Consider the following 25,251-nt stretch of genomic DNA (forward strand, 5'->3'; position numbering starts at 1 on the left):
GCAAATATCTTAGAAGAAGACCACAGCTGAGCAGTGCTTGTTTATCTAGAGAGTTGCCTAAATTCGGACCCTACGTAGGGCTCAGCAGGAAAGGAATAAAGGCATTTCGCTTATTCTCTTCCCTAGCCCTGTCTTGAGCGGACCTGAATCAATCCCGCTCCGCGTTCTCGTCATTCACAAAGCCTGGAGCAGCCGTTTGCCACCAACAGGTGGCACCCGTTAACAGGCTCCAGGGGGCGGGCCCCGAGCACGCCTCTCGGCGGCCCCGTGGAGTCTCTCGGCTTCCGTTGCGCATCGAGCAAGATGGCAGTCTCCGAGACGGTTAGGCTACGCCTTCAATTTGATTACCCGCCGCCAGCCACCCCGCACTGCACGTCCTTCTGGCTTCTCATCGACTTGAACAGATGCCGAGTAGTCACGGATCTCATCAGTCTCATCCGCCAGCGCTTCGGCTTCAGTTCTGGGGCCCTCCTGGGCCTCTACTTGGAGGGGGGGCTCTTGCCCCCCGCCGAGAGTGCGCGCCTGGTACGAGACAACGACTGCCTCAGGTGCGCGGGCGGGATGGGGGCACGGCGGTGGGGCGCCGGGGACGAGCCTGCGCACGTCCGGGGGCGCCTCCGGCGTCTGGAGACCGCGTGTGGGTGTGGGTCCGGGTGAGGGTCGGGGTGAGCCGGGGGGGGGGCTGTCAAACTGCACTTCCGTGAACCCCGGAGATTCTGATTGGTCCAGTCAGGTTTGGGGCTCAGGAGTCTGCATTGTAACTAGCATCCTTCCCCGGGAAGCTTCTAATGCAGAAGGTTGGTGGACCACACTTGGAAAAACCCTGATCTTGGGTGTGGGCAGGGCCCGCGTTTCTTCCAGCCTTGACTTAGCAAGCGCTCACTTAGCCGGGCACAGTGTTAGGTGCGCGGGGTGCCGGGCGTGCCTGAGACCCGGCCTTCCCCTGGCAGTTCGCAGGGTCAGGTGCCGGAGACCCAAGCAAACGGACCCGCAGTCATGTTTTCTTCACCGCTTGCAGCGTGTCCAATCTCAGAGCTCCTGCAATACCCGCTGGGACTGGTGGGCGTCATTCAGTGTCTCACCTGGGTTCTCTTAAATAGGTGTTTGGAACCTTTTGGGTTGTGAATTGGGAAACAAAATAGTTTTAAATATGCTTTTGGAAGTTTTAAAAGATGATACTGAGATGAGTATCAAGGAGCGGTTGTGGTGTAAATTGCTCACGTGTGGCTGATTTATCTCAATAAAATGGTAAGACACGATTTCAGTTCGGATTCATATCTTGGACTGATTTATTCAGGGCTTCTTTTTAAAAGCTTCATCTACAGTGAAAAAAATTCTAGAGTTGTGAACCAGGCTTCTTACTTCTGCTTGCCATTTGTGGCATGTTGAATATTCCTTTCCCCAGAGTATGTCAGATTCATAAGATTTTTTCAGAGCATCAGGGAATTTAACTTGGAACAACTGCTACATCTTTGAGCATATGTGTGTCGTTCTCTCTTTTAAAAGCAGGAACACTGATTTACTAATAACGTTTAGCTGTTTCCAGTGACAATTTGAAATAATCCAAGTTTCAAAAAGAGGTCTTTTTCCTTTTTATTCACTGTGAAATAGATCTCCATTCTCTCTGCAATTCAGGGACTATTTAAATATTGCAGTTGTAAGGACTGCATCCTCTCCTGTTAAGTTTACTTTCTGATCTATCTCCTGTCTAATGAATTAATAACTTGCTGATGGCTAACTGCAGTTATACTTCATTTAATGAATCATCTGGAAATTAGACTGTTTATAATGAAGTCAACAGTGTCAAAAGCAAACCATGAAAGCTGTTATGGGAAATAAATACAGCACAATGGCAGGCAGAATTCCTCCTAAACACCAGAATGCACAATTGCATATGGCAAGAAATACCTCTGCAGCTAGCTTCAGTGGTAAATGGGGCAGACCTTAGGAAAAAGTTGAATTTGGAAAAGTTTTGTATGTTTTCGTGGTTTCATGTCCATAGTCATTCTCTGTCTTCCCCTGACAGACTCACTTTTCTTCAGAGCTACAGAAGAAAACAGTTTCTTTTCTCAAAGATACCCAATATTGTTGGAGTAGACCAAAATAACTAGTTTTGTGTTTCTGTATATTATGTTCTTGTGTCATGTGGAGTGGATAATTATCTGACTGGATAATCATACCAGGTTTTGCTGCTAAGTGCAGAAGATGGTTGAAAAGAAGAGATCATCGTGGAACACAAATGGTCAGGGAATTTCACAGTGCCTTGAAGGTTGGATAGCCTCGTACAGTTGTGGAGGCAAAAGCTACCCTGACTTGGTGAAGGGATGAGTTTGACCAGCAGAAGAATTCTGTTGGGATTGCCAGGAGTGCTGAGAGAGCTCCCATGAGGAGAAGCGGAGCCTGGTTGTGGGAATCCTGAGAACTAGCCCTGGAGGCGCGAGCATCTCCACACTTGTGTGCCATGGCTACTTCCTCACAGCCCCTTCTTTTGAGCCCCCAGAATCTGACTTCCTCTGCCCCCAGGCTGCTAACGTGGAGCTCCTCAAGGCGGTCTCCATCTCCCCTGGGAGGAGGAAGTGCTCCCATTTGCCTGGAGCCCCATCCATCTGCTAGGGCTGCTCTAACAGAACACCACAGGCTTAAGCAACCGAAATTTCCCTCTCACAGTTCTGGAGGCTGGAAGTCCAAGGTTAAGTGTTGGCAAGTTTTGTTTCTTTTTGAGGCCTCTCTGCTTGGCTAGTAGGTGTCGCTCTTCTTACTGTGTCCTCACATGACCTTTTTTCTGTCCTCAGAAAAAGGCACGTGACCTGGTGTCTCTTTGTGTGTCCAGATTTTCTCTCTCATAAGGACACCAGTCAGATTGGATTAGGACCCCGCTCTTAACGGCCTCATCTTAACTTGATTACCTCTTTAAAGGCCCTGTCTCTAAATACAGTCACATTTAGAGGTACTATTGGTTAGGGCTTCAGCATAAGAATTTTGAGGGGACACAGTACATCCCATAACACCCCCTGAAGAGAGCTTCACAGAGGCCTGGCTGCAGCACCTGGAGAGTGACCAGCAGGAGTGAGATCTCCCTGTTGAAGAGCCATTCTGTGAGGAAACAGAATGCCTTCTCTCCTCTGTCACTCTTTTGACTCTGCGGCATTTAATACTGATTATTAAATGCTGAACATTAGAGATGAGCTCTCATTTCATGTTGCTGTGATCAGTGGCTCCTTGGATAGCCAGCCAAGCCCCTCTTGACATGTCTGTGAGGCTGGCAGTGGGAGTGAAGAAGACAGAGCGTCTGAGCCAGGCTGAGGGCAGTTTGGTTTCCTGAAACCTCGGGAGCCAAAGAAGATACTTGCCGTTAAGGCTGCCGCTCCTTGTGCAGCTCTGGGTCTCTTGACGCTCAGTCTCGTTTTGTAACGCGCTGATGGTTTTGGGGATATAGAATACTGAGAGCTCTTCTCTCACGTTCAGGAGTGTGTTTGTCCAATGCCCGTGGGTGAGCAGAGACCAGTGGAAGTTAGGCCTGGGCTGCTTTCATTGTGGAACATTGATAGTCCCTTCCTATTCTTTTATTAAAACAAAGCAAACAAAAAGGCTTATTGTTAAAAAAAAATTATACTTCAAAATAGTTCAGGGTACAAAATCCCTTATTTCTTTTCTCATGTACTCTTCCTACACCCCACTCTCCAGAAGTATCCTCAGTTAAATTTGGAGTGTCTTTTCCATACATATGCAAACATATATACTTACACTCTTTAAATACACATGTCATTATAATATACATTTTTTCCTGCACCTCACTTTTTTTTACCTAACGTATCTTGGGTATCTTTCATTTTAGTATATACGATATGTGATGCAATTGCTACGTCATTCTTTTTAAATGCTATATTATTCCTTTGCATGGCCATGTTAATTTATTTAACCAGCCCCTTATTAATGGACATTTTAGGTGGTAATCTTAGTTTGACTGGGCTTCTATAATAAAAATACCATAAACTGGGTAGCTTATAAATAACAGAAGTTTAATTCTCACAGTTTAGAGGCCAAGGAGCCCAAGGTCAAGGTGCTGGCAGACTTATGGTCTGGTGAGGGCTTGCTTTCTGGTTCACAGATGGTACCTTCTTCCTGTGTCCTTACATGGTAGAAGGGGACTAGGGAGCCCTGGGGGTCTCTTTCATAAGGGCGCTAATCCCATTCATGAGGGCTTTACCCTTATGATGTAATCACTTCCCAAAGGCCCCATCTCCTAACACCATAACATTGGAGGGTTAGGATTTCAACATATGAATTTGGGGGGGACACCAAAACATTCAGCCCTTGGCAGTTGTCATCTGGTTTTCACTGTTACATAATGCTGTGGTGAGTATTCTTCTATATCTTTGTGTACTTGGGCAATGATTCAGTAAGATACATTCCCAGAAGGGGTACTTCTTGGTCAAATTTTAAAATTTGATAAATACTGTCAAGTTGGCCTCCAGAAGAGTTGTACAGGTCTGTATTTATGCCAGAAATATATGAGTTACTTTTGTTCAATATTGTGCGAAAGGTAAGAGAGCAGAGTGATTAAGAGCTCAGGGTCTGGAATCAGAACCCTGGATTCAAATCTTGGCTCTATGACTCATTAGCTCTGTGCCCTTGGTCAGGTAACTTACTTCTCTGAAGGTGGTAATGCAGGGCACTGCAAGCAGCAGCTAGACAGGAGGGAGGCTGCAGGGAACAGGTGGGACCCAAAGAGATTGCAGGTCCCTGCTTTCACCCTCTTTGTTGAATTTCACCTCCATTTGATGGGACAAGTTCATTAAAAACCCATCAACTCCTGCCCTCAGAGGACTAACAACATTCACTGTATTAATAAAAATTAGAGCTAACATTTAGATAGCACTTGCTCTGAGCCCAGCACGGCTCTAAATATATATGATAGCTCATCTGAGTACTATAATTATTACTGTTACCCCCATTTGTACAGATGGGAAAAGTTGAGGTAATGATATTTTAAATTTTTAACTAAAGGCAGAAGAAGGATTTGAATCCAGTCACTTTGGCCTTGGCAGGCAATGGCTAGTGGGAGTGGGGAGGTGTCAGGCAGTGCAGATGGGCATGTCTGTATTTATGTATGATAGAATCCTAGAGGTGAACTTGCAAATTGAAAGGGAATACCTTGCATTTTGATACTAGTGCCCAGTTTGCCCTGCAAAGAGTTTGAATGAACAGTGGAGAGTCTGTTTTAAACATTTCTTGGGATCAAACTCTTTCATTGCTAATTATACAGGTAATTCACTTTTCTTTGTAAAAGGACAGCTACATTCACTTCCGTTTGTAAAAGGACAGTTACATTTGTTGTCTGTGATCCAAGTGGGGAAATGAAGAACATTGCCAGGGAAAGTGTCCACCCTGAAAAGAATGGTAACTGAGCAGACCCAGGTGAAACGTTTCTTGTTCTCTGGATGGTGTTTTGTTTCTCAGTCTTAATGTGCTCCAAACTGAAATTACTCTCTTCAGGAGTAGCAGGTAGCGAGGCTGCAGCAATCACAGGTCAAGTGTCCACAGATCCATGATCTTCAGGATGGGTGAGGTGATGACAGGAGCTGCTCTTGAAAGCATGATGCTGTTGTAGGCTCCTTTGAAAGCCAGGGGTCCTGCCTACACGGGATGCAGCACGTGCAGTGTTCCAGTGAATTAATGAACCACAGTGACTGAACAGAAGGTCTTGCATCCATTTTCAAAGTGTGATGGAAAGTTTGGTACTAATTGTCATCTCAGAATTGAAACTTGAATCATAGCATTGCTACAGGTGAAAACAAATTAATCAAGAATGTTATGGAAAGTTCCATATCCTGGAAGTTCCTAAGTAGTTCTTAGATTCACAGGATGCCAAACTAGCTTTTGCCTGTTTAAGAATTACTTTCTTGCTGCTGGGTGCCAAGGTCCACAGCTGAGAACAGGGGGTAGTGAGTTTTATTTAAGTCCCTGCTCTTTCAGAGTTTTATTTCTCTCTTCATCCTACTCCTGGTATCAGTAGCTTTTATTTTATCTTCACTTGCATGTGTCTGTGTATTTGTGTATTCTGAAGAATAATTGAGGATTTTTTTCAACTACCACATTGAGATAAATCCACAGGATTACTATACCTTAAAAAAAATTAAAGAATGCCTATAATCTATCTTATTACTCACCAATTATACTTTATTTTCTATTTTTTAAAAATAAATTTATTTATTTTTGGCTGCATTGGGTCTTCGTTGCTGCATGCGGGCTTTCTCTAGTTGTGGCGAGCGGGGGCTACTCTTCGTTGAGGTGCGCAGGCTTCTCATTGCGGTGGCTTCTCTTGTTGCGGAGCACGGGCTCTAGGCCCGTGGGCTCAGTACTTGTGGCTCCCGGGCTCTAGAGCGCAGGCTCAGTAGTTGTGGCGCATGGGCTTAGTTGCTCCGCGGCATGTGGGATCTTCCCGGACCAGGGCTCGAACCCATGTCCCCTGCATTGGCAGGCAGATTCTTAACCACTGTGCCACCAGGGAAGCCCTGTACTTTATTTTCAAATATGATTGTCCACATCTTTCCCTGGTCACTAAAAGTACTTGATGAAAGATACAGCTGGATGTAAATGTATTGAAAGAATAATGTATGTTTTTAGGAGACATTTTTTTAAAATAAATTTATTTATTTTTGGCTGCATTGGGTCTTCGTTGCTGTGCATGGGCTTTCTCTAGCTGCGGTGAGCGGGGTCTACTCTTTGTTGCAGTGAGTGGGCTTCTCATTGCAGTGACTTCTCGTTGCAGAGCACGGGCTCTAGGCATGTGGGCGTCAGTAGTTGTGGCATGTGGGCTCAGTAGTTTTGGCTCACGGGCTCTAGAGTGCAGGCTCAGTAGTTGTGGCTTACGGGCCTAGTTGCTCCATGGCATGTGGGATCTTCCTGGACCAGGGCTTGAACCCATGTCCCCTGCATTGGCAGGCGGATTCTTAACCATTGCGCCACCAGGGAAGCCCCAGCAGGCATTTTTAAACACCCATTTATGTGCTTGACATTGACGACACTCACTTAGCTCTCTGTCACTGGGATGTGCCTATTAGATTAGCTGTTGCCGGTTCATGGAGGAACAGAATTCCTTTACTATAGTGAAATGACTTTGGATGAACTGTATATTAGTCAGAGTTCTCCAGAGAAACAGAAACAATAGGAGATGATATAGATATAGACATAGACATAGCTCTAGGTACAGAAATGAGATTTATTATAAGGACCTGACTCATGAGATTATGGAGACAGAGAAGTCCCAAGATCTGCAGTCGGCAAGCTGGAGACCTGGGAAAGCTGATGATAAAGTTCCGGCCCAAGTGCAAAGGCCAGGAAAGCAGATGGTGTGTTTCAGTCTGATTCCTAGTCTGAGGCAGAAGTTCTTCTGACGTCCCAGCTCAAAGACAGGCAGGCAGGGAAAGCAGATTCCCTCTTGCTCAGCCTTTTATTCCGTTCAGGCCTTCAGGGGATTGGGTGAGGGCCATTCACACTGGGACCATCTGCTCACAAAGGCAGTCTATTTAGTGTACAAATTCAAATGTTAATCTGATCCTGAAACACCCTGACAGACATGCCCAGAACAATGTTTAACCAAATATCTGGTCACCCCAGGGCCTAGTCAAGTTGGCACATAAAATCAATAATCACCAAATGCTTTGGAATTTTACGATGGCTGTCAGTACCCCAGAGAACATAAGTTATAAATGGTCGGTGTTTTCCTAAATTTAAACAAAATAAAAATGAAATCTGATTTTTAAAATAGTAGCTTACAGTTAAAACCCAAAACGGATAGGTAGCATCATCACCATTTAGCGCAGGCGTATAACGTAGTGGAAAGGTTGTGGACGTTGACGTTACACAAACAGGTTTGAATCCTATTTCTGTGGCTTATTAGCTGTGGATCCTGGGCAGTTACTTGTCTGAACCATAATTTTGTGATCTGTTTTAAAATGAAAGATACTTACTTCATGGTCGTGTTTAGATTAGAGAAAATCTATAGGAAATGTTTAGGATGCAGTAGTTGATCAATCAATAAAATTAGTCATTTGAAAGTTGACCGTAAGTGATGCCATATAGGCCATTTTGTTAAAAAGAGTCTTTTGTCCTTAAGCGATTTGACATTTTTTCATTGCCTGATGACAGTGACAGTCTGCAATCCTCTTAGTATATAACTACATCCTGGAGACATGCTTATGAATTACTTACTAAAGCTTTCTCTCTTGTTCTTTTGATAGAGTTAAATTAGAAGAGAGAGGAGTTGCTGAGAGTCCTGTAACAGTTAACAATGGTGATAGTACTCGTTTATTACCTAGAAAAGCAAAGAAGCGGGCGTTTAAGTTGGAGGAAGATGAAGAAACCGAACTAGATTACAAAAATTCAAAGAAGCGTTGGAAGAGGCATGAGAACAATAACAGTGAGAAGACCTTGGATCTAGAACCAAAAGCTGTCACAGATCAGAGTGTGAGTAAAAAAAACAAGAGGAAAAAGAAAGCCACATGTGGTGTAGTGGATGCTGATGGTGGAGAGACCGAAAGAAAATCACCAAAGAAAACGGAGAAATGTGAATATAAAAAGCAGGCAAAGACTCCCAAGTCTTCTAAAGCACAGTCAGTGAAAGAGTGGACCATCCTGAAGTACAGTCCTCCAAAAGGTCCTCCTGCTAGAAACAGCCTTGTGAAAGCCAAAAGAAAAGGTGGCCCAGGCATTCCTACAAAAGAGAGTCCCGACGACTCCTCAGAGTCTGAGTCTTATCATGAATCAACCAGTGATGGTCTCAGCAATGTCATCTTGGAGGTCACACATTCCCCAGAGAAAATCTCGACTGAAGTATCAAAGGAAGGATCCTCTATGAAAACCACAACTGCAAACAAAGGGGCTGCAAATACTGGTTTTACCTCTACCCCCATCAAGGGCAAGACCTCCAGGACATCATCTTCTAGTTCAGACTCTAGTTCAGAGTCAGATAACCAATGTGTGATGTCAAAGAGTACCCCGGTGTGTACTGCAGATTTCTTAAAGACTGTAGGTCTCTTTGCAGGAAAACATTGTCCAGGGCCATCCTCACAGGTTCCAAATGCTGCTGGATGGAAGCAATCGGACTCAAATGGTGGCAGACAGGCCCTTGGTCCTCCTCCCAATGTGACTCTCCCCATCACTTTGGGAAGAGGTTGGAGTAGGGGAGAGGACCTTCTTTCTTGGAAGGGAGCGAGGGGTCGGGGTATGCGGGGCAGAGGTCGAGGACGAGGGCATGCTGTTCCCTGTGTTTTAAATAGAAATGCTGATTATCAGAAGCAACAGCAGTTGAATGAAATGGTGACAAACTCATCTACTGTTATCCAGGTAAGTATTATTTATTGTGAGTTTACCTCTTCCCCTTTCCTCATGTAGTGTTTCTGGAATTGATGTCATGGGTTCACAGTTTCTCACTAGTAACAAAATCACATGACTAATACTGTTTTTCAGAATCCCATAGAGACACACAAGAAGGACTACAGTCTCTTACCGCTTTTAGCAGCTGCCCCTCAAGTTGGAGAAAAGATTGCATTTAAGGTATATTTTTAAAAAACAACAATAGTTACAACAAAAAAGATTATTCGCCCCTAAATAAACTTACTCATTAACATGTCAGGTTACATTTATATTTATAATTTAATATATATTAATAAAATTTAATAAATTTATTAAACTAGTTTATATTAAATCATATTTATAATAACTCTTCCTGGATCATATCTTTTGTGTTCTCTTGCCTAGCATGTAGTAGGTGCCTAGTAATTGTTTTCTGAATGAGTAGAAATGGCTCAGCCTGGTGTCTGGAACATAGCAAGTGCTCAATAAAAAAAGCCTCTACATATCACCCCAAAAGCCTCCGAAACCCCAAAAAAAAGCTTTCCTACTGGAACCCCTGTTTTGCCACAGGCTCATGGTAGGGCTCCCAGAGAGGTGGAGTGGGCACCCCAATACTGTGTGTTTTGTTTTCTCAGGAGTAGGGGAAAGGAGCCACAGGGCATGTGTATTTTTGAGTTTTTTTCTTCTTTTTTAGCTTTTGGAACTAACATCCGATTATTCTCCTGATGTTTCTGACTACAAGGTAAGGTTCTTTATTTTAAAATAATCAAATGTCAGTATATTAAAGAAGCTAAAGTCATGTTTAATGCTGCTAATATGGATAATACGGATTTTTATGGAGTAAATAATGTCATAAAGTAGAAAAAATATTTTCAAAATGTAAACTTTTTGATAGTATCACTTTGAAGTCTCCCAATGTTATTTTTCTTAATACTTGGGAAGAATATAGAATAAGAATGACGAATTTAATTTTTTTTAATTACTCATTTATTTCTAATCAGCTTAGATACACAAAGTTATTTGAGAACCGCTCTCCCATGATCCTAAACTTTGAAAGAGAAAAATAGATAGCTCTCAGCCAGAAAATTTGATTATTTTCAGCATAGGAATCTACTTCATATATTTGTGAATTACTACTGGTTATTATCATCTAATATGTTTTGTTTTGCTTTACCAGTTAACCACTGGTAGTTCACAAATACTGTCCTTGGAATTTACTCACTTAATATTTGTATGGGACTTCATGTTGGCATATGAACTTTATCACAGTTCAGTAAAAGTTTGACTCAATCAGTAATTACATGTTTCCTTCCCTTTCTCACCCATTCAAAATTTTGCTGAAAATCTTGTTAAAATGCATACTTTCTTATTTTAATGTGAGATTCAGAATGTAAGTCCATTTTTTAAGGGAATAATTGATAACGTTAATATATAACGTATAATATTATAACGTATAATATAGTGATACAGATAAGGTATAAGAAGATTTGATTCAATCTGAGTTGATCCCTAGGTAGCCTTTTAAAATCTTGGTAAGAATCTTTCTTCAAAAGCAGGCTAGGGGCTTCCCTGGTGGCGCAGTGGTTGGGAGTCCGCCTGCCGATGCAGGGGACGCGGGTTCGTGCCCCGGTCTGGGAAGATCCCACGTGCCGCGGAGCGGCTGGGCCCGTGAGCCATGGCCGCTGAGCCTGCGCGTCCGGAGCCTGTGCTCCGCAACGGGAGAGGCCACAACAGTGAGAGGCCCGCGTACTGCAAAAATAAATAAATAAATAAATAAAAATTAAAAAAAAAAAAAAAAAAAGCAGGCTAGAAGAAGAATCAGTTCATGAAGGGATTTGGTTGGTTAGTTCTGGGTAACTGGTGTTTTATCATCTTTTTCATCTTAGCCCCTTAATATAGGTGACCACATAACTTATATAAATCAGAACACTTGTGAGTGAAAAGGATGAATATTGTATTAATAATTATACTGAAAGGAAATGTAAATGGACCTGTCTTGGGCAAACCAGGATGTTTTTTCACCCTACCATAGATGACTAATTCAATTCTGTGGTACATGAGGAAATGGAGATAAACATGAATTGGTATGTCCCACAGCCTCTACCGATTGTTGATTCTAGATGATATTGATTTTTTTAAACTCATATTAAATGGATGTTGGTCATTATAGTTATCATCTTGGTAAGCTATTTGCTTACTTTATTTCCCAGTGTTTTTAGAACTTTTTTGAAGTTGCTTTCAAAACCGTTTCAAGGGTGAAAATCAGTATCACTTTTTTGCTTTGATGTCAAGTACTTTTATCCAGCTAGATCATTGGCTTTATTCATTAAGCTTGTCTTTAAAAGTCAAATCTACCTTCAAAGAATGTAGTCTCCTCAGCCTCTAACCTGTCTCATTTGTATCCGTGGAATTTTAATTTATGGAGGTGACTGAGTGATGACACAGAGAAGTCAGTGCTACTGAGAAAGGAATTTATTACTTACATTTCCCGAGAGAAGAGGGGGATGCCACACCAGGCAGGACCACAGGGGACAGCACCTGGTTGTGGCTGGGAGGCAGAAGCAGGAGGGAGGAGCTTTTATTGGGGTTTCCTTGGTGTAGGCAAGGCAGGGTGAGGGAGAGAGCTTAGGATCAGCTAGTCTGAATAAGTAGCAGGCTGTTGGCTATAGGGGCTGTCCCTGTTTGGTACCTGCTCCTGGGATGATTGAGACCAGGGGAAATGCTGGCTTGGTATGTGGGAGTTTTATTTCAAATGCATGTTGATTTATTTAAAAACTTTTTTTGTTGCGATAAAACCCACATAACAAAACTCACTATTTAACTGTTTTAAAGTGTGCAATTCAGTGGCTTTAGTATATTCATAATAGTTGACATGTTGATTTTTGACTTGAACTTTTGTTTTTGAAAGGAAGGAAAAATATTAAGCCATAATCCGGAGACCCAGCAAGTAGATATAGAAATTCTTTCATCTTTACCTGGTGAGTGTTCTAGAAAAGAATTTGGCAATGTAGGCTCTTCACATCTACACTGGTTTCTAAACAGCTTTCACACACAGGCGCTGCTGTCTTCCTTGGCCCCCATGGCTGCCTGGTGCTCTGCATACCTCTGTCAGCACAGAGTGGCCGGGAGGGTGGGTGCTGCACTCCCACAAGTGGAGGTGTGTGTCTACTAAGAGTTGTTGGGTTTGTTCCCAGAGCTGTTAGGCGAGTTGTTCTTGTTACTGTAGTTATGTAATTTCGTGAAATTACATAAATTGATGAAAATTGATGGCAAAAAAAATCATGTCTGTGAAACCTAAGTTGAATGCTGACTCAGGATTGTTACTGAAAAATTTGCTTTTGAATTATATGTGGTGGGTCAGCTATAAGAGATTGGGAGGTATTTGGTAAAAATCTGTGACGATTCTACACTTACATTGTGTTGCTAGCTTTTGTGTTCTTTTTTTTATTATTATTCATTCTTGCATCACTTTAAAAAAACCCTCAAAACTCAAAAATTGTGGAAATTACATATATACATTAAGGATATGATTTATAAAAGAAAGACAGCTCTAGTTGGTGGACTCATAAGACCTGCTAGCTCTGCTTCAAAAGATTGGCAAATGAACATACTTCTGTGTGTTAAGTCAAAATAAAATGTCTAAAGTATAAGTGTGTCCACACGCTCACACATTATTTTAAATGGTTCCCTGCTTTATCCCTGATTCACCCCACCCATTATTGGTTCTGAAATCCTGGAATAAGAGGGCTTTTACTGTATATGGCTTAACTGGGGTTGTGTTTGCAGGGGTCCCTGGCCAGGGAGTAGAGGAGATCTCTTTTTCTTTAGCAGACTCTAAGGAATTGATTATTTTCTGTTCGTGTTTAAATAAGGTAGTGAGTAAAAGATTCAAAACTCCAGTACATAGAAATCATTCAAAAAGATTTTTCAGAGAAACCCCTGGTCGGGGAACAAAGATCACACAAGCCGTGCAGTGCAGCCAGAAAACACACACACAGACACACACAGACACACAGACACACGCACACAGACACACACACACACACACACACACACACACACACACACACACACACACCTTCCACTGGTTTTCCAGCTTTCTTCTGATTAGGTTTCATTTGAAGAAATCCCCCTTCTTTGGAATGGTGGACAGAGGTTTGTCCGTGATCAAATTTTGTGGACACAACCTGATCACTTCTTGTCAGATGATTGACAGTGATGACATCCAATTAGAACTTTTCTTTTTGGGAGCATCAAGAAACACTTTATCTGTTTTCTAGCAAAAGTACAGGTAGTCCTCACTTTGCATGTTTTAATATACATGAATTTCAGTTACCATGATTTAGTTAAGTAAAACCAGCTCCCCGGTGACATTGGTATGTAACTCTTAACTGTAAGTAACTGTATAGAGTACCGCTAGCTCTCCCGTCCACAAATCACTGCATAAATAACACATGGCCATATGATTAGTGACAAGTCACATCACTTCTTTCAAAGTCTGTTGGTGGTTGGTCACTGTGCATCTGTTACTCAATTCCCATAACACAGCAAAGTGTGTAGTTGTGCTGCTTCCTTGTCTCTCAGTGATAAATCCACGTAACACCTTACAGAAATGGATAATTGAAATAGGGAATTGGCCAACAAAGATGAAAGCACCACAAAGAAACAAAAAGTGATAATGCTAAAAGTGACCTCCAAATCGAGTTTAAGTGAAATCGTAGAAGAAGTAGCTCACTGTGGGAATGTTGACATTGAGCTTCATGTGAGCTTCTTGACGTCAACGAGGAGAGTGGTTGTGATGAAAGGGATGAGTATGTCCTAGAAGTGACATCAGCAAAAACTTCGCAAAACTGTGAAAAAGAAACTCTCAGAGCTATTTCATGACGTTAAAAGCTCAAAGAATAACAAACTGAGAGGAGTATGACAGTTATGTAAGGCGTAGAAAAGATTCTCACTCTGTACTGTGGTTACATGACAAGGAGGTGAGCACTGCTTAAACTACCCTTGATAAGTTTCTTACAAAGACATAGAACACTTTAATTCTCAGTATTTCTGTTTTAAATTAGATCCGTGTACTACATAAATAGCAGTTGTAGTATTTTTTTCATTTCCCTATACAGTAAAGGTTTTAAAGTTTTGACAAAAAATTTTAAAGATCATGAGACAATCATAAGTTTTCCCATTGATTAAGATTGTTTTGCATGATTTCAGCCTGCATGGTCACTTTAACGGCCCCACCCTACCATGTAAAGTGAGGACTGCTGTATTACCAAGTAGTAAGCCTGTGTGATTTCTGAGGATACAGCAAGATATAAAAACTTGGCAGAATTCACATTACCTTCCCTTGTTGAAACATACCAGCTATTTTGGGGATTATCTTGTGGTTACACGTTCTTTTCCGGGATTACTAGTGGTAGCGGATCGAGCTCATTTCTTTTTGATGAAGGAAAGATTGTCACTGATCAGTAGCCGAGAAGCTCCTGTCTTTTGATGCAGGGTTTCCGAAGGCTCTCCCGTCACTGAGCACTCCATACTTTCATGTGTGTCGCCAGCCTCCACATCAATGGACAGTGTGTTTGTGGTTGTTTTTCTAATGATATGAATTCCCTGTAGAGGAACATTTCGCTACTGGGAAATGACTTATTGTCTCTCCTTCCTACCGTCTGCTTTCAGCCGTGAAAGAACCTGGGAAGTTTGATCTGGTTTATCACAACGAAAATGGAGCCGAGGTAGTGGAGTACGCGGTGACGCAGGAGAAGAGGGTAGGCGCGCTTCTCTTCTTGGGGTTTGCTTGGTCGTCCACTCTCTTGACTGGCTACTGGTGGCCTGGAAGGGGACACTGCAGCTTCCTGAACTGCCTGTGTTAAAATCATAAAGGATCTCAGCCTTGGGGACCTCTGTCGTGCCTGCAGGGTGGCTGTGACAGCGCCAAGTGCCAAGTTAGGGTGCATCTTGAACGTCAGAGAGCCTATAAGACAAGATGCACAAATAAGTCTTATTTAAGAGTGTACAGTTGCATAAAATCAGTTTGGGGAGTTCCCTGGTGGCCTAGTGGTTAAGATTCTGGGCTTTCACTGCCATGGCCCTGGTTTAGTCCTTGGTCAGGGAACTGAGATCCCACAAGCCATGTGGCATGGCCAAAAATCAAAATCAAATCAGATCAAATCACAGTTTTATAAGGGTGTCAGTAGAAAAGAGTAGCATTTTTAAAAAAAAGTACACATAAATGTACAGCTGGGCGATTTTCACCAATGAACATACCCCATGTAGTAACCAGCACCCAGATCAAGAAATAGCACATGAGCAGCCCTTCCAGAAATCTCCATCACGCCTCCTTGCACTTACTGCTGCCTCTCAAACGTTAACCATGATTCTGACTTACAACAGCACAGGTCGTTTTGAAGAATGACGTGAAATGATGAATCTGTCTTTTGATTTTGTTTCAGACCTTAAATTTCCATTTTAGGAAGTATATGGTTTAGAGCTTTGTAGGCAGCAGACTTGCAGAGTTGTTGGAATGGCTGCCTCATTAGAGTATGGTAGCATTGAAGTGAGTAGAATTTATAGTTAAGAAACCACTTCTTAAGGTGTTTATACTTGAAATGTTATGATAGTATTCTGAGTTTTAGTACTGCAGAGTCACGTTTTATCTGAAATGTGAATTGTGGAAACCTAAGCTGACTGTATGTTTTGCTTTGTCTTTGGGGTAGATGCCACTCAGGGATTTACTCCAAAAGCACATTTTTAGGGTCTGTGGTAGGCTCAGCAGATATTGCCCAGTCTCCTGTACTTCTTCATTTGCAATATATGCAGCCCCACTTTTTTGTAGAAATGTATTCTTGGAAACTACATTGGAAAATTAAATGTTGCAGGCTTTCCTCTTGGAGGCCTTACTAAACAGCAGCCTGAAATAGGGCCTGTAATTACCTTTTTTGACACTAGATGGCTCTCATTATTCATATGGCCAATGTTAGCTTTGCTTTCTCTTGATAAAATGTGAAATACCTCCTATTTTTAGGCAGCACAGGAAAAGAACTACAGAGCTGCACAAAAGGGCATCAACAGTATAGTGATAACCTTCCTGGGCCACATCTGCCTCCCGGGAGGTCTGTGGGCTGCCCTTCCACAGAGGCTTGCTGGGCAAATCCTCCTGACCGCTTTGTAACCAGCTGCCCTCCGCATACAGCCCCTGCTCTAAATCAAAGAAAGATGAAGTATGTTTACTGTAAAATTTAGCTGCATTCTAGGTAAACAAGACCTTCCACCCTAAATGAACTGAGTTTACTGGGACTCAAATTACTCCAGGTCTTCAAGCATTCTGCATAAATGGAAATTGACTTTTTAAATGACTAAAATTCATACGACCTCAAAATGAAGTCTCTAAACTGAATATTTTCTGTTTTTCCTCAGATCACCATTTTCTGGAGAGAATTAATTGATCCAAGACTGATTATCGAACCTCCAAGTAACACAAAGTGCGGAGCTTCCCTGAGTATGATCTCTCCACCTCATGGTTTATAAATGTCTTATTTGTGAAAGTGACTATAACTTGAACTTCTTTTTTTTCTTTTAAAGAAAATTTGAGAGTTGTATGCATTTTTGGTTATCTTTACTGCATAGGAAAAAATCTACCTCATCATTTAAAATAACATGGGTGTTGCTTTTTTAGACCTCTTTTTTTTCCGCAGGCTTAATTTTAGTAACAAAATTCAGAACATGACATTCTTCAGGCTTTGTGTATAAAGCAGTATGTATGGTTTCTTCTCGTTTTTATTTTGTTTGACCATCAAGTAGCCATTGTCAGTAGGAGTTTATAATACCAAGTACAAAAAAGTGCTGCATTTCTTGTCTCAGTAAGTTTTATTAAGTAATATTTTAAAACGTGAAAGCATGTTACTTGACTTAATTTTTTAACATTTAAGATGTTCCATTCAATATGGAACGTCTTATACATTTCAAGTATTTTATACTTGTAATTGTCAAGCGTTAACCAGTAGTTGGGTTTATTGCAGGCAGTGAGTTAAGGAATCCTTTCATACTCTTTTCAACTTTCTTTAAAATGAAGGATTCTTAGGGCCTGTGGAGAGCAGTGGAAATAAGTATGTGTGCCTGGGGAAGAACTGGGGCTCCACTCGGGGGAGAGGATTTACTGTGGGCTCAGACCAGGGTTATCTTGCTCCAAGATCCCGAGCGCCTGGCTGAGTGTGCTGGAGTTGGGATCGTGAACAGAAACTTCCTCTTCTGTTATTATTCAGCACAGAACTAAAAAGGCTAAAATACATAGTGTGAAAATTGTTTTCTTTTCACAAAACATCAGATCCCTCCTTCAGCTTTGCAGATTTTAAATAAAATCATATTGAACTAAACTTCCGTGCTGAGTCATCTTGTTCAGTTGAGTTTTGCAAATTGCTGTCTTGTTTTATAGTAATGCAAAAGATTAAAAATTTCTGGAACAAGGTTTGCCTTGACTAAAGACTCTGGTGTTGCAAGGTTTAGTCCAATGGAGTTTGTTAGATTTGGGAGCTATTGGACCAAAGGAGATGCTGTCCAGTTTTAATTTGCATGACATTGATGTGTATCAAAGTGTGTATTTATTGATTTGAGAGGTATGACTCCAGAAAGAGTGAGATTAACACGAATGATGGAATCTTGGCACTGGGTTTCTTGTGTAAGCATGCTTTCTTTCCAGGGTTTGGAAAACAAGACAAATAGTAAAGGCCAACAGGTGCATGAAAAAAAAAACGCTCAACATCACTAATCTGGGAAATGCAAATCAAAACCACAGTGAGATATCACCTCACACCTGTTAGGATGGCTTTTATCAAAAAGACAAGAAATAACAATTGTTGGAAAGCGTGTGCAGAAAAGGGAACCCCTGTGCACTATGGGTGTAAATTGATACATCCACTATGGAAAACAGTATGGAGATTCCTCAAAAAATTAAAAGTAGAAGAACTACCATATGATCCAGCAATTTCACTTGTGGGTGTTTATCCGAAGAAAACAAAAACACTGACTCGAAGTCAGAAAGAGAAAAACAAGTACCGTATGCTAACACATATATATGGAATTTTGAAAAGCGGTACTGATGAACCTAGTGGTAGGGCAGGAATAAAGACACAGACGTAAAGAACAGACTTGAGGGCAAGGGGGCGGGGGAGGGGAAGCTGGGATGAAGTGAGAGAGTAGCATTGATGTATATATACTACCGAATGTAAAATGGATGGCTAGTGGGAAGCTGCTGCATAGCACAGGGAGATCAGCTCAGTGCTTGTGACCACCTAGAGGGGTGGGATAGGGAGGGTGGGAGGGAGACGCAAGAGGGAGGGGATATGGGGATATATGTATACGTATAGCTGATTCACTTTGTTGTACAGCAGAAACTAACACAACATTGTAAAGCATTTATACTCCAATAAAGATGTGAAAAAAAGCGAAACACTAACTCGAAAAGATATGTGCACCCCCATGTTCATTGCAGCATTGTTTACAATAGCCAAGATACGGAAACACTGATGTCCATCGATGGATGAATGGATGAAGAAAATGTGGTGTGTGTGTGTGTATGTATATATATATATATATATATGTATATATATATATATACACATATATATATTCAGCCAGAAAAAAGAATGAAATCTTGTCATTTGTGATAACATGGATGGATCTTGAGGGCATTATGCTAAATGAATTAAGTCAGACAGAGAAAGACAAATAGTGTATGATCTCACTTATCTGTGGAATTTCAAAAAAAACCCAAACTTACAAAGAACAGATTGGTGGTTGGCAGAGGCAGGGGCTGGGTGGTGGGCAAAATGGGTGAAGGAGGTCAAAAGGTATAAACTTCTAGTTATAAAATAAATAAGTCCTGGGGATGTAAGATACAGCATGGTGACTGTAGTTAATACTGTATTGCATACTGTATTTGAAAGTTGTTAAGAGAGTAGATCTTAGAGATTCTCATCACAAGAAAAAAAATTGTTACTACGTCTGGTAACTAGACTTGTGGTGATCATTTTGCTACGTCTACAAATACTGAATATATTGTACTCCTGAGACTTACGTTATATGTCAGTTATACCTCATTTTAAAAAAAAAGATAGCTACTAAACATTGACTAGACCACAGGAGAGTGTTGACCTCAGGGTGTCTTTTCTTCAGATTATAATCAGTTTATTAGTCACCTTTTTCCTCTATGGTGGTGGTTTTCAAACTATGAATAGCAGTCTACTAGAAGAGTCATGGTATTGATTTAGGGGGTCATGACCTGCATTTTGAAAAATGAAATAGAATAGAAAAATAGTGCACCACATTTAGTAAATTTCAGTTTGCTTTATGAAAGATGTAATTTACATATAGCCATATGCCATATCCAGGTGTCCTGGATCACCATGTAAAATGTAAATGTATTTCTTACTGCTCGAAATCAGACATAATTTTCAGTTGTGGAAACTCTAAACAATACGGTTTATTCTAGGAGTGACAGAGAAGAGGAGAGGTGAAAACATAGGTGCTAGGCAAAAAGCCCATGCCAGGGACTGAGTGTGCCTCGCTGCTCCTGGACTGGTGGTCCAGAAGCACAGTTCCTGATGCCAGCCTGTATTATTCTAGGATTATTCTCTGGGCTCACAGCAGTGACTCATCTAACTCCTCTCAACTCAAAATTGAATAACTTGCCAAAGACCACCCAACCAGAAGAGGGAGAGTCTAGTGTCATTTCAGAGCAGGATGGTGGCTGTCCCTAAAGAGGCTGTGTCTTGGCCTGAGTGTCAGCAGCATCAGGGTGCCTGCCTCACATTTCCCCTTGCTGCCTTTATCCTTGGGAGCTCATGTGAACCTTCTGGCTAATTACCTTTCTGGCCCCATGGCCCAGTTTTGTCCATCTTCAGGTTGTCTCCTCACCATTAAGTTCTTTTTTCTTTTTTTCTTTAATCAAGTGTTTATTGTTTTGGTTTGGATTAAAAATTTTAAAAAAACAGCTTTATTGAGTTATAACTGATATACCAAAAACTGCACATATTTATTCAATTTGATAAATGCACACAGTTGTGAAACCATCACCACAATCAAGGTAATAAATATCTGTCACCTCCGAAAGTTTCCATACACTTTTTTTTGTTTTTGTTTTGTTTTTGTTTTGTTTTGTTTGTTTTTGTTTTGTACCCTCTTAACAAAAATTTTAAGTGCGCGATACAGTATTGTTAACTATATTGTACAGCAGATCTCTAGAATGCATTCATCTCGCATAACAAACTTTATACCCCTTGAACAAGAGCTCCCCGTTTCCGCTGGCTCCAGTCTCTGGAAACCACCATTCCCTGCTTCTGTGGGTTTGATTTTTCTAGATACCTTATGTAAGTGCAGTCATGCAGTATTTGTCCCTCTGTGACTGGTTTATTTCACTTAGCATAATGCCCTTTGGTTCATCTATGTTGTCACATAGGCAGGATTTCCTTTTTTAAGGCTGAATAATACTCCATGGTATGTATTACCACATGATACATACCATGGATGGACACTTAGGTTGTTTCCACATCTTGGCTATTGTAAATAATGCTGCAGTGACCGTGGTCACTGTTAAGTTCTAAACTGTTTTAGCTCTCAGCTGTTCAACTCTATATAGAAAGACTCTGACCCTGACTTGGTCCAATTTCACACTGGGTCTTTTTCCTCTTCTTGTGAAACCTTCAAGCTCTCCAGTTCAACTCACATCACTGATATGATTGGTCTCCTCTTTGCTGTCCTCATCTTGGACACTGTGATGGTAACTTCATCACCTGTTAACTATTTTTTAAGCTTCCAAACCTGAACCGGTTGGGTCATTCACTCCCTAGTCCTTTAACTGTTCTGAAGGGATGACGTCACGAAAACTCTTTGCACTGGTGAAAGAACTAGCCTGCTGGAGATGTAGGTACTATTTGAGTCCAATTTTCTTTCGTTTTTTAAAAATCTTTTTAAAAAATTATTTTATTTTACTTTTTTTAAAAAAATATTTATTTATTTATTTTTGGCTGTGTTGGGTCTTCGTTTCTGTGCGAGGGCTTTCTCTAGTTGCAGCAAGTGGGGGCCACTCTTCATCGCGGTGCGCGGGCCTCTCACTGTCGCGGCCTCTCTTGTTGCGGAGCACAGGCTGCAGACGCGCAGGCTCAGTAGTTGTGGCTCACGGGCCTAGTTGCTCCGCGGCATGTGGGATCTTCCCAGACCAGAGCTCGAACCCGTGTCCCTTGCATTGGCAGGCAGACTCTCAACCACTGCGCCATCAGGGAAGCCCTTGAGTCTAATTTTCAATTCTTTATTTATATCTAAAAGCAGCTGTTCCAAACTTTCTCCTTCAAACCGCATCCCCGCCCTCCTCCGTGTCAAATAGACAGCTGTTGCTGTTGACAAAGATGAGGAGGGTGGTTGGTCGTGCCCCTCTCCTTGATCTCTTCCCTTCACAGCAGTGACTGTTGGGTTTGGTTTTCTTCCCTGGTGACTGATCTCAGCGCTTGCCTGCAAGGCCAGCTGTATCAGCCTCGATCCAATCAGGAGAGAGAGAGACCACACGGTAATTCAACCAGAGAACTACTAACTATAGCAGGGGCTGGAGTCATATATGAGGGGCAGCCACAATCCCTAGGGCTGAGATAGAGCCCCCAAGGAAGAGTCTGCAATACCCTCACCCCCTGGGTTGTGATCATACCTTGTTGGGAGAGTTGCTGGATATCTGCCATCTTTCAAATCCTGACACATTTAATTATGCAGTATTTTTAAATTACACTTATTAATACTGCCAAGCACCTCATCTCATCAGAAAAGTCTTTAAGTAGTGGGAAGCTATCAGCTCACTATAGCAGATAGGAGTTTTCCAAAATTCTAATTTTTGCTTGAAAGCTCAAATTTTTTCATTGGCAGCTAACACTGTCAGTTGTTCTTGAAGTGAGAGGCTCACTTCATTCATTGTCAAGACAATGTCTGCCAATACCCATGTCAGAATGACCACTGATTTTCTGTCTGTACTTATTTCAAGTAACACTGGTGTTCCCTGAAAAATGGGGCAGTCCAGCTCACAATGGGACCAGTTGCACGAGTGGTTTTTCTTAAGACAACTGCTGTACTGCGGTATGCTGTGGAAACTGTGCCTTTAAGGGTCACGACTTAATAACAATCGTCTCTGCTCCATCAGGGACATTCTTAAGTGCAACTGGCTTTTTTTTTTTCTTTCCTACTGTGAGTGAGGCCAAGGACACCACTGACTAGATTGGTGCTCAAGTGCAGCAGTTTGTTGCTTTTGCACCATCATTGCAAACATCAAGATGTGAAAAGACAAATGATGTCTTAGGAGTTTTGACCTCACAGACCGCCCCCCCAAAAGCATCTAGAGGACCTGCAGGAGTCCACAGACTACATCTGGAGAACTGCTGTCATAGTGGAAAGAAAACGGGTTTTGAAATCCGAGTTGCGTCCTCATCTGAGCTGGGTGACAAAGGGTGAGTGTCTTCATTTGTAGAATGAGACTAACCCACCCTTAGATTTATAATGAAATGTTAAAGTAATGCTTGAAAATGTTACGTTCAGAAAGTATTGGTCTACTCTTAAGACTTCAGTAAGACTCAAAAGAAGCTAATTAATCAACTCTGGCGAATTCCCTGGCGGTCCAGAGGTTAGAGCTCCTTGCTCTTACTGCCAAGGGCCTGGGTTCGATCCCTGGTCAGGGAACTTAAATCCCACAAGCCGTGTGGAGTGGCCAAATAATAATAATAATAATAATAAACTCCAACTCTGGGACTTCCTTGGCGGTCCAGTGGTTAAGACTCTGTGCTTCTACTGCAGGGGGAACGGGTTCTATCCCTGGTCAGGGAACCAAGTTCCTCCGTGCCACGCAGAGGGGCCCCATTAAATAAAAAAATAAAAATGAAGTAAACTCCAACTTAAACTTCAGAAAGAAAAGTCACTACTGAGTATTAGCATAGGATATTCTTTATGGTGGATTCATTTCACTTTCAAGTTATACTTAGGTATCCTGTTTTAAGATGTTCATTCTAAAGATTCACTGCCTAAATGAGAGTGGGGTTACAGTGAGCAGCTCTTTAAACAGTCCAGGCACCCCCATGGGAATGCGTCAGCCAGGAGAATATCATCTCTTCCGTGTCCCAGTGGACTCAAGGGAGAAATAAAGCTCCGGTCTGAACTGTGAGTCTTTTTTTTTTTTTTTTTTGCGGTACGCGGGCCTCTCACTGCTGTGGTCTCTCCCGTTGCGGAGTACAGGCTCCGGACGCGCAGGCTCAGCGGCCATGGCTCACGGGCCCAGCCGCTCCGCGGCATGTGGGATCTTCCCGGACCAGGGCACGAACCCGTGTCCCCTGCATCAGCAGGGGGACTCTCAACCACTGCGCCACCAGCGAAGCCCTGAACTGTGAGTCTTTACTGGAATCTAAGCATACAATCTTCGGTCATTGTAGGGTCACAAAATGTTAAAGCCAGAAGCCACCTTTGGAATAATGAAGCCCAACCTCCATTTTACCCTGAAACGGCAGACTCAGCATAGGTGAAATAACAGAGATGCTTGTGGTTAGAACATGGGTGCTGGCGTCTGATGAACCAGGTACAGTTCTGCCTTATACTCTTCTTAGTAGTTTTTTCATAAGACAAGTTATCTAACCTCTCCGAGCCTCGATTTTCCTCATCACAATATCCGCCAATAGGAGTGTGGTGAGGACTGAGTGAGATACTAATGTAGCACAGGCCCTGGCACATGGTAAGCGCTTGATGAGACATTAGTTATCATTTATGTTTCCATTATGTGACTTGCTCCAAATTTTTGGTAGCACTTGAACCCCCTTATTTTTAATTTATTTTCACCTGTTAGAAATAACTTGTGTCATATTTCATATCATATTTGTCATGTTTAGATTTTCTCTAATTTCCTCTTGCAGGTAGGAGGAAGTCAGTCATCTAATTCTCATCAGTGATGCTTTTTAGAATAGGAGGCTTGGAGATTTCTGCGCATCCACCCATTATCTCCAAACTGTTGTGTCTTATTCTAACGTTTGAGTGGTACAGCTTTTCTTCCAGGGTTCTAGCCACTTAGAACACATGATCTCCACTTTCAAAGTGGTTATATTAAGAAAACAACTCAGGTGGTTTTTTGTTTTGTTTTGTTTTGTTCCAGTTAACAGAAAAGTCATTCGGAGATGAACCAGTGAGAGATTATGGGAACATAAGTATAATGAAATCGCAGAAAAAATGCATTTGGGATATAAGGGGATTGGCAGTTTGCTCTGCAGGACACACAGGCTGGTAAATTTGTTAACCTTGCAGTAATGCTACCCCACGTGTTAAGTGACTGGATTGGGGCAGCGTTTGGGGAGGGTTTTACTATATGAAATGTGGCTATAAGGTAATGTCTGAATTTTTTTCTTTTAAAAAACAAACCCATCATAACAGAGTCCAAAGGCATTGGTTGTGTTGGTTACACATCTCAGCCAGCAAGTTTCCACTGAACCAGGTCGGTTTCGCTGAGATACAGCCTCAGGGTCAATGGCACAGACCACTCTCTTGGCTCCTGGGTTTCAAACACTGAGGGAAAGGGTTCAGCAGGCTAAGGCAAGACCTTGCTGCTCCGTGGGTCCGCACATCAGCAGCGGCCCCTTCCTGGGAGCTGATTAGGAATGCAGGGTCTCCGCCCACCCCAGACCTGCTGTGTCAGGAGTTGCATTAACCAAACCCCAACCAAACAGGGGACGCGTGCACAGGAAGATCTGCCAAGTACTGAGGCAGAGGAGGACACAGGCGGAACGCTGGCACTGCCCTGCCCATCAGACTACTCAAAGGGACTTCTGCTTGACTACACTTGCTCTCTGCTGTGAAGCGTTCTCTTGGGGGCTTTCATTGCAGAGGAAAAAGGGAGTG

The 25,251-nt window shown here is 42.1% G+C and overlaps 1 protein-coding gene and 1 long non-coding RNA gene across 2 annotated transcripts; one reads left to right on the forward strand and one right to left on the reverse strand.

Moving 5' to 3' along the window:
• The first annotated feature begins 268 nt into the window (after positions 1 to 268).
• COIL (coilin) lies at positions 269 to 17,723 on the forward strand. The gene is made up of 7 exons (XM_004271790.3): positions 269 to 548; positions 8,244 to 9,348; positions 9,472 to 9,558; positions 10,052 to 10,099; positions 12,266 to 12,335; positions 15,031 to 15,119; positions 16,768 to 17,723. Exons 1-7 carry the CDS (start codon positions 304 to 306, stop codon positions 16,876 to 16,878), a joined length of 1,755 nt encoding a protein of 584 aa, XP_004271838.1. The 5' UTR covers positions 269 to 303; the 3' UTR covers positions 16,879 to 17,723.
• LOC125962018 (uncharacterized) lies at positions 15,030 to 21,165 on the reverse strand. Its single transcript, XR_007473304.1, has 2 exons — positions 21,071 to 21,165; positions 15,030 to 15,325 (listed from the first exon to the last, which is right to left on the reverse strand). It is a non-coding gene; the product is annotated as an uncharacterized LOC125962018 (long non-coding RNA).
• Positions 21,166 to 25,251: the final 4,086 nt, after the last annotated feature.

Source organism: Orcinus orca, chromosome 19, assembly GCF_937001465.1.
Source record: "Orcinus orca chromosome 19, mOrcOrc1.1, whole genome shotgun sequence".
Classification (NCBI taxonomy): domain Eukaryota; kingdom Metazoa; phylum Chordata; class Mammalia; order Artiodactyla; family Delphinidae; genus Orcinus; species Orcinus orca.

Bases quoted from the DNA above. Each gene is read 5' to 3' on its own strand.
- COIL (XM_004271790.3), top strand. From the start codon at position 304: ATGGCAGTCTCCGAGACGGTTAGGCTACGCCTTCAATTTGATTACCCG. The intron at 9,349-9,471 runs GTAAGTATTATT...ACTGTTTTTCAG, and splicing joins ACTCATCTACTGTTATCCAG to AATCCCATAGAGACACACAA. The intron at 10,100-12,265 runs GTAAGGTTCTTT...TGTTTTTGAAAG, and splicing joins CTGATGTTTCTGACTACAAG to GAAGGAAAAATATTAAGCCA.